Source organism: Bison bison, unplaced genomic scaffold, assembly GCF_000754665.1.
Source record: "Bison bison bison isolate TAMUID 2011002044 unplaced genomic scaffold, Bison_UMD1.0 scf7180017864146, whole genome shotgun sequence".
Lineage (NCBI taxonomy): Eukaryota > Metazoa > Chordata > Mammalia > Artiodactyla > Bovidae > Bison > Bison bison.
The window spans coordinates 9,018,481-9,028,156 of NW_011494718.1; the positions used below are offsets into that span (position 1 = coordinate 9,018,481).

General features: G+C 39.7%; 1 protein-coding gene across 1 annotated transcript in view; it reads left to right on the plus strand.

The window, feature by feature from the left end:
* NR3C2 (nuclear receptor subfamily 3, group C, member 2) overlaps nucleotides 1-9,676 on the plus strand; it is a 445,228-nt gene that overhangs the window by 349,545 nt on the left and 86,007 nt on the right. Inside the window, exon 5 of the mRNA XM_010840772.1 lies at nucleotides 2,462-2,606. Coding sequence (XP_010839074.1) covers nucleotides 2,462-2,606 — 145 coding nt within the window. The remainder of the gene's footprint in view (nucleotides 1-2,461; nucleotides 2,607-9,676) is intronic.

Here is a 9,676-nt window from a genome sequence, read left to right on the forward strand (position 1 = left end):
CTGGTCCCGCAGCTCTCCACAATCTCGCGAGCGCTCACACCTTCGCCTTCTATGATCCTTGAAACCATCGAGCCCGAGATTGTATATGCAGGCTATGACGGCTCCAAACCAGATACGGCCGAAAACCTGCTCTCCACCCTCAATCGCTTAGCCGGCAAGCAGATGATCCAAGTTGTGAAGTGGGCGAAGGTACTTCCAGGTAAGGACGGGCTCTCCTTTCTGGGTCTGCATCCTGGACTGGGCGCCTCAGGGCCACAGAGTGCGCCATATGCAACGGTGCGATTGAGTTAGCGTTCGTCTCAATCCTGAGACCCAGTTTTTTGTTTTTAACTCGATGTCAAATTCAGGGTGTAGAAAAAGTCTGGTGAGTGTGCTCATCTCGAGAAGTTAGAGTTAAGTATTCTAGTGTTCATACAATGTATGCATTTCTTATGTTGAGGATTGAAATGGAACATTTCATCCCAGTAATATTAATAAGATAAAACATATTCTAGTTGTCAAAGCCCAAAATAAGCCCATTATTGGCAGCTCATAACAAGAGCTAATCTAAGCCTAAACCAGGTTAATTAAGACATACACGCTACCGTATATAAAATAGTTATATATACTATATATGGGCTTTTCAGGTGGTGCTAGTGGTAAAGAACCCGCCTGCCGGTGCAGGAGATGTAAGAGACCTGGTTTTAATCCCTGAATTGGGAAGATTCTCTGGAGAAGGACATGGCAACCCACTCTAGTATTCTTGCCTGGAGAATCCCATGGACGGAGGAGCCTGATGGACTATGGTCCACAGGGTCACAAAGAGTCAGACATGAATGAAGCAACTGAACATGCACGCACATACTATATTTATCTATATATAAAATATATATAGCATAGGGAACTCTACTCAATACTCTGTAATGACCTCTATGGGAAAAGAATCTTGAAAAGAGTGGAGATAGATAGATAGATAGATATCCTGATTATACATATATATATATATATATATATATGTATCCTGTGTATAAACTGATTCACTTTGCTGTACACCTGAAACTAACACAATATTGTAAATCAATTATGCTCCAATAAATATTAATTTTTTAAAAAGACCTGTCAAGTAAGCTTTAGGGGACTCTACATCTTGCTGAAAATATCATCTTACCTCCAGCACCCTTTAAATTGTCCTTGAAGTTCCTAATTGAGTCATTTTTTATGCTGTAGAATTTTATTGATAAGGTCCCTGTTAATCTATGGAAACATCACTTACAATTGCAATCACATTGTCCCAGTTCATTAATCCAAAGCCATTTCTTAAATGACTTGTGGTCACCTACCAGCCATAAAACAAAAGGTAATCAGAAGCCCTAATTCTTTGAAGGGAGTCTTGCCCAGGTGAAACTACATGAACAGAAGGATACCCTGGTGCCCCTTGGAGTACAGAGAGTGGAAAAAGAAACGAATGAAGGACTTGAGGCCCAGAAAGGGAGACTGTGAGTGAGGCAGGACCAGCACCAAGGATGCTTGAGGACATGCGTGCTCAGTCATTCAGTCGTGTCTGACTCTTAGACCGCCATAGATTGTAGCCTGCCAGACTCTTCTGTGTTTGGGATTCTCCAGGCAAGAATACTGGAGAGGGTTGCCATTTCCTCCTCCAGGGCATCTTCCTCACCCTGGAATTGAACCCGCATCTCCTGAGTCTCCTGCATTGCAGGCAGATTCTTTACCATGGAGCTATTGAGGAAGCCCTGCCAAGAATGCGTATTCTGCCTCAAAAGTCTGGTTATGTCCAACTAGGGGAAGCAAGGAATAAGACTTTTTAAATCTCTGCAAACTCATGAAAATTAACCAGGAAATGAGGCTTCCCTGGTGGCTCAGACAGTAAAGAGTCTGCCTGCAATGTGGGAGACCTGGGTTCGATCCCTGGGTTGGGAAGATCCCCTGGAAAAGGAAGTGGCAACCCACTCCAGTATTCTTTCCTGGAGAATTCCATGGACAAAAGAGCCTGGTGGGCTAAAGGCCATGAGGTCACAGAGTCAGACTTGACTGAGTGACTAACTTTCACATCACTTCATGAAAACTAACATCTTCCACCACTGTTTCAGGTATGCAGTAGTAGACAGTCATTAAATTATCTTTGGTTATGAAGATATCAGTTGTGAGTAGGCTGAAGCAAGTGGCACAAGTTAACACAAATTCTTTCAGTCTCACTAAGGGTGGTAGACCACCGACCACAGTGAAATGTCCAGGACATCTTAGTTTTCTTTGTCCTGGCAGTGTTTGCTTCTTGAGAATTTAGAGTGAATTTAACATAAAACGTTAAACAAGGCCAGGTCCGTGATAGGTACTCTGGAAGGAACTGTGGAATTGCTTTGAGTCGATGAGAAGAGAGGGGGCAAGGGGGTGGACTTAAGAAGCTCCTTCCTGGGATGTACTTAAATGCTAAGTGTTTTCTGTGGTAAATTGTTCTGTTCTTCAGGATTTAAAAACCTGCCTCTTGAGGACCAAATAACCCTCATCCAGTATTCTTGGATGTGTCTGTCGTCATTTGCCTTGAGCTGGAGATCGTACAAACATACAAACAGCCAGTATCTCTATTTTGCACCAGACCTAGTCTTTAATGAGTAAGTACCTATTCATTAGCCTTCATAAAATAGTTACTCATTATGCTTTTTTATGATTTCTTTTTTTTAAGTGAAGCAAATGTTTTATTGAAATCAGTTGTCAAATCACAGTTTATCCAAATGAACATAATGCTACATTGTTCTTAAAAGAGTGGGCATAAATATGGCATAGATAACAATCCAGCATCTATCAAAATACCATTTGTAAAGACCCTGACTTATTTCATGCTGTGTATGAATGGGGGTCCAGCATGTAAGGTCGACTCAAAAGCAGTCGATTCTTATCTTGATAATGTGAAAACATTTCACTACTTTGCCTCAAAATGAAAGCACATGCATCCGTCCAAACAACCGTAGCAATTAGGAGAAAAGACTCCAAATGATTTCTGAACAGATGTGCCTTTATGAAAGAATACCCTGATATGTGTGTGTGGTTTGTTTGGTTGCGCTGGGTCTTCATTGCCGCACGCAGGCTTTCTCTAGTGTGAGCAGCACATGGACTTTCTCTGTTGGCGTGCATGGACTTCTTGCAGTGACTCCTCTGATTATAGAGCTTGGGTTCTAGGGCATGTGGGCAGTTGTAGCACATGGGCACCATTGTTGCAACTCACAGGCTCTAGAGTGCAGGCTTCAGTAATTGTGGCATATGGGCCTTAGTTCCTCCATGGCATGTGGAATCTTCCCGGACCAGGAATCGAACCCCTATCGCCCGCATTGGCAGGTGGACTCCTATCCACTGTAGGGAAGTCCCACCAATATTTTCCAAGAGTTAAAAAGCTATCAGGACTTTCCTGGTGCCCCAGTGGTTAAGACTCCCATGTTTCTTTGCAGTAGGTATGGGTTTGATCCTTCATTGGGGAACTAAGATCCCACATGCCATGCAGCAAGGCCAAAAAATTTTAAAAACTAAAAAAAACAAATAGAAAAGGCTATCATTTGAGAACTTAAAAATTACTTTTTATAAAATTATAATACACATGTCTGAGTATGTGTAAGAAATTGTCCCAAAGAAAGACAATCCAATTGGCTCCCAAAACTTGATTGGTACAAAGCCACAATTAATAGAAAGGCATCTCTTTTGCTGTCTGCTCCAGTTGGGAAGACTGTCTAATTTCTAGGAAATGTGAGCATACAAAGTGCCAGTTTTTGAGCACGTTCATAGAATGATTCTTTTGTTAACAGTATACAGCTGCTCAATGTGTTTTCATGACAATCATAATTACCCTTCTTTGCAATCGTAAGAGAAGCCAAAATGTTATTCTGTAGTGAAACATTTTTAGTTTTATGATGCATTTTAAAAAGATTGAAAGAACTGTAATAGACTTTTCTTTGGCCATGAATTCCTCCCTATGTTAAGTTTAACATTTTAATATTGTTTGCATTCTACATTAGCACATTCCGTTTATGTTTATATCTAGCCATGCTTCTTTGTAATTGCTGGGTCAAGAAATACTTAAAATAAAAAGGAACATTTGAATGATGATGGCAACCACAGCCATATTCTAACAGATGGCTCTCTCTAGAGATATGAAAATAGGGGAGGAAGCAGATGAGAATTAGATTGGTGAGGTAGGAGAGAGAAGGGACATGAAAGATTCACAGTGGACATGTAGTGCCTAAATACCTAAGTTGTACTGGTGGTAGTTTTCCTGAGAAAATCACTTCACCCAAATACAGTGGACCAGAGAGGCAGTTTTAGTTCAACATAAATTAGGAGCATCAGTTGTTGGTTCCTGGGGTGACCCTTCTTTTGGCAATCAGAACAAATTATTCTACGAGTACATAAATTTTTACCAAAAGCATAAAGTGAGGCCAAACAACTGACATGCACATTTTAAATTGTTTGTTTTCCTCAATAATCAGCTGATATTATTAAACAGGAAGCTTATTTTTCAATGTGGTCTATAAACCGAAAGGAAAACATTTTGGAGTTCCCCGAGGGTCCACTGGTTGGGCCACTGTGCTTTCACTGCTGGGAGCCTGGGTTTGATCCCTGGCTGGAGAACTGAGATCCTGTAAGCTGCTCAGTGGGGCCAAGAACCAAAAAAAAAAGCATATTAAGGAGGGTCTTTGCTTTAAGAGGACATGTGGGTAAATTAGAATCTCTTAGTTCCATCCAGATATTTCCTTTAGGTTTTAACAGAAGAGTCACATAATCCATTTAATCTTATTCAGTGACTCTTTTGATTCTTTATTGTAAAATGTGTTTAATATAAAATGTTCCTCTTTAACCATTCATGGTGCAACACTAGCATTCATTACATTGACTTCATTGTGCTCCCATCACCACCCATCTCCAGTACTTGTTTCATCATCCCAAACAGAAACTCTAGACCCGTTGAGCAATAACTCAGCATCCTCCTTTCCCCCAAAGCCCTGATAACTTGCCTATTCTAGATATTTCGTATAAATGGAACCATGTAATATGTGTCCTTTTTTTTTTTGGTCTGGCTTATTTCACTTAGCATAAAGTTTTCAAGGTTCGTCCTTACTGTAGCAGGTATCAGAATTTCATTTCACGGCTGGATAATACTCCATTGTATGTGTGTAGACTTTATCTCATTATTTGCAGCTTCTGTATTTGTGCATTGGTCTTCTGGCATGTTTATCTGTAAACCCGAAGTCAATATTTGCATTTGCCGCACACAGAGGCAGTAGGTTTGAGGTGCCTGACGTGTGCATTTCAGCTGAGACTCTGCCTTCTTGTTTCGGTTCTCATACGGTAAACAAGTATCTTTTACGTGGTCTATTTAGTACCATTTTTTGCATTGTTGTGCTTTTTTCTGATGATTTCACTGTTTAAAATGACCCATGAACAGAATGCTGTAGTACTTTCTGGTGTTCCTAAGTGCAAGAAGGCTGTGATGTGTGTGATGTATTTTTTAAGGAAAAAATACAGATGTTCGATAAGCTTCTATCAGGCATGAGTAATGGTACTGTTGGCTGTGAGCTCAGTATTAATGAATCAACAGTATATATTAGTAGGATATCTTTTAAACAGAAATACACACAAAGCAAGATTAGGTGTAGATCAGTTGGTGAAAATGGTACGAGCGATAGCTCCCAGGAACCTCACCCTGTATGTCCCCTTGAAGGAGACATAGCTCAGTATTAGCTATTTTTGTGTCTACTGTAACTTTATAGAACATGATTACCATATTTGTTTCTTTTGTTTTTACCAAATAGAATTGACCACATTTTATCCATTCACAGACACTGATAAAATTAATGTCATTGAAGGTTTTTTAGAAGTAGACAAGAAACCAAAATCAAAAGATAAGGTCATATAAGCTCTATGCATTTATTTGTTCTAGAAAATATTAATAGAAATAAAATGGAAATAACCAAAAAATTCCATTCTAACATTATAAGTAATTAAATAATATGACATTGTATAATTACTAGAATGAACATTTTGTTCCCTGTTCTTAAAACCTCTGACCTCAACTGCAGCCTAGACTTACTACGTTTTCTCTCAAGTAGAAAGAGCAGGGCAGAAAAAAAAAAAAAAAAAAAAAACTTTGCATTTTTCAAAGCAGGGAGGAAAACCTACTCCCAGGAAACATTTGGAAATGGCATAAAGCCTTTTGGTCAAACTCCATCAACAAATAGAGTGGTTGTGGTAACTCAATCACAAGGTGCTCTCACAGACCCTATATATTTTAGGGAAATTAATAAGTTGCAGAGTATGGGGTACAGCTGAAGTTTATATATACGTACTTCATCCTGCATTTATTGAGGAAATATTTACTACCACTCATCAATTTTCTAAGCAGTGATTTTCGAATTGTGAAATATATTAATATATGCTGTCTCATGGAACATATAGTCTAATGGAAGAGACAGACATTATCAAAAAATTCTAAGATCATAATTGTGATAAGTACTGAAAGAAGAGTACTTTGAGAGCAGTTAAGGAGAGGTATTGGTCTAGACAGGAAGGATTCCCTGGGATTGATGAAGCTAGTGTCATCCAGGGGCAGGAAGTACAGGAGGAGGAAAGTTGATTTAGGCTGAGGGACCAGCACTGAATGCAAGGCAGCATCACAGTGGGCCTGGATACAATGCAAAGATGCCCAGCGGCAGAATCAGCTCGAGTTGTGGGCGGTTGGATTCTGAAAGAAATTGGAGAGGAGGAGGAGGAAGTAGGTGTGTAAGATGACTTTCAGGCCTCAGCCATAAGTACCAGGGAAGACAAGGCACCACTCACTGGGTTAAAGAGCTGGATTAGAGGACCAGGGTTTGGAAGGGAAGAGCATGAGGCCAGTTTTAAATGCCTTTGACTCATAGTCTAAGAGGAGATGCCAAACTGGCAGTTAACTGTACAGATCAGAAACCTAAAGAGAGGTCCTGCTGGAAAGAGAAATGTTCAAATACATCTTAGAGGTGGAGGTTAAAAGAAGAAAGATAGGAGAGTGTTATCTCACAGATTCCAGGGAAAGAGAGAACTTTGGAAAAGGAGCTGTGGTGACCAGTGCTAAATGCTATCTCAACAGTCCCAGTAAAATGGGGACTGGGAGGTTTGAACATGCTTCTCCCAGGCCTGCCAACAGCTTACATATTCATGTCTTCTGAACATGCCCCCGTGTTCCCCCCAGTCATTGCCCATACCTCATACCTTTCACCAAAGAGGAGAGAAGGTGCCTTTTTGTGCCAGGGAGTAATGCATGCCATTCAGCTGAGGATAGAATGCACTGATGGGGCCCACCCTTGCTCTCCCACTCACCCTCAACTGTCTTGGACCCCCTCTCACCCTGGCAGCTCTTTGTAGGTGTCTGTATCCCTCCCCTGTTAGATAGCACCTCCTCCTTGAAATCACGGACTCTGTCTTAATCATTTGTTAATTTCCAGCCCTTGGCATTGTGTCCAAGGCATAGCAGGTTCTCCATAAATATTTGTGGAATATATCAAGTATTGAGCAAATGCACCGAACAATCTATTCATCAAGAGAGATTTCTAATTATCATTGCTATTTATGAGGTTGAAGTTTATGACCAAGAACTATGATGCAGAAATGATTTGTTTTCACCAATAGAGGTGTAGCTATATTTAAAATGGAGAAGAAAACTTGAATAGTTGATTGTGTCTTTGCCTTCAACTGTGAAATGATTCTGAGAGTTCCCAAAGATCTTATCCTTTAGCTGTTATTGGAGCTAAAGGAAAGATGCGAAGTAGGGAATAATAAGGAGAACATTATTTTTAAGTTTTTATTAAACTTTGGGGTGAAGATATGAGTTAATATTTTAAATTAGAATACTAGAATTTTTATTATAAACTCAAAACTTTCAAATATATATTAAATGATTCATTATTCAATTTTGCCTTGAAATAGCTTATCAAATATGGCTTCAGATCACTGCAAGTATTCAAATTTCTTATCAACTTCAATACACATATTAAAACTCCCATTTAAGCCTGTAATGAAATTTCTTCAATTTTTTTTAATTTCTGAGATGAAGGTTCAGTGTTTTGTTCTCTTTTAAGTCTAGCCAATAAGACAGATGGGTCATGGTGGAGAGTTCTGACAAAATGTGGTCCACTGGAGAAGGGAATGGCAAACCACTTTAGTATTTTTGCCTTGAGAACCCCATGAATAGTATGAAAAGGCAAAAAGATAGGACACTGAAAGATGAACTCCACAGGTCGGTAGGTGCCCAATATGCTTGGGCAATAGAGATCAGTAGAGAATTAACTCCAGAAAGAATGAAGAGACAGAGCCAAAGCAAAAACACCACCAAGTTGTGGATGTGACTGGTAATGGAAGCAAGGTCTGATGCTATAAAGAGCCATATTGCATAAGAACCTGGAATGTTAGGTCCATGAATCAGGGCAAATTGGAAGTGGTCAAACAAGAGATGGCAAGAGTGAACATCGACATTCTAGGAATCAGCAAACTAAAATGAACTGGAATGGGTGAATTTAACTCAGATGACCATTATATCTACTATTGTGAGCAAGAATCCCTTGGAAGAAACGGAGTAGCCATCATAGTCAACAAAAGAGTCCAAAATGTAATACTTGGATGCAGTCTCAAAAATGACAGAATGATCTCTGTTCATTTCCAAGGCGAACCATTCAATATCACAACAATCCAAGTCTATGCCCCGATGAGTAATGCTGAAGAAACTGAAGTTGAACAGGTCTATGAAGACCTACAAGACCTTTTAGAACTAACACCCAAAAAAGATGTCCTTTTCATTATAGAAGACTGGAATGCAAAAGTAGAAAGTCAAGAAACAGCTGGAGTAACAGGCAAATTTGGCCTTGGAGTACAGAATGAAGCAGGGCAAAGGCTAACAGAGTTTTTCCAAGAGAATGCATTGGTCATAGCAAACACCCTCTTCCAACAACACAAGAGAAGACTTTATACATGGGCATCACCAGATGGACAACACCAAAATCAGACTGATTATATTCTTTGCAGCCAAAGATGGAGAAGCTCTATACAGTCAGCAAAAACAAGACTAGGAGCTGACTGTGGCTCAGATCATGAACTCCTTATTGCCAAATTCAGACTGAAATTGAAGAAAGTAGGGAAAACCACTAAACCATTCAAGTATGACCTAAATCAAATCCCTTATGATTATACAGTAGAAGTGAGAAATAGATTTAAGGGACTAGATCTGATTGATAGAGTGCCTGATGAACTATGGATGGAGGTTCATGACATTATACAGGAGACAGGAATCAAGACCATCCCCAAGAAAAAGAAATGCAAAAAAGCAAAATGGCTGTCTGAGGAGGTCTTACAAACAGCTGTGAAAAGAAGAGAAGTGAAAAGCAAAGGAGAAAAGGAAAGATATAGCCATTTGAATGCAGAGTTCCAAAGAATAGCAAGGAGAGATAAGAAAGCCTTCCTCAGTGATCAGTGCAAAGAAATAGAGGAAAACAATAGAATAGGAAAGACTAGAGATCTCGTCAAGAAAATTAGAGATACCAAGGGAACATTTCATGCAAAGATGGGCTTAATAAAGGACAGAAATGGTATGGACCTAACAGAAGCAGAAGATATTAAGAAGAGGTGGCAAGAATACACAGAAGAACTGTACAAAAAAGATCTTCATGACCCA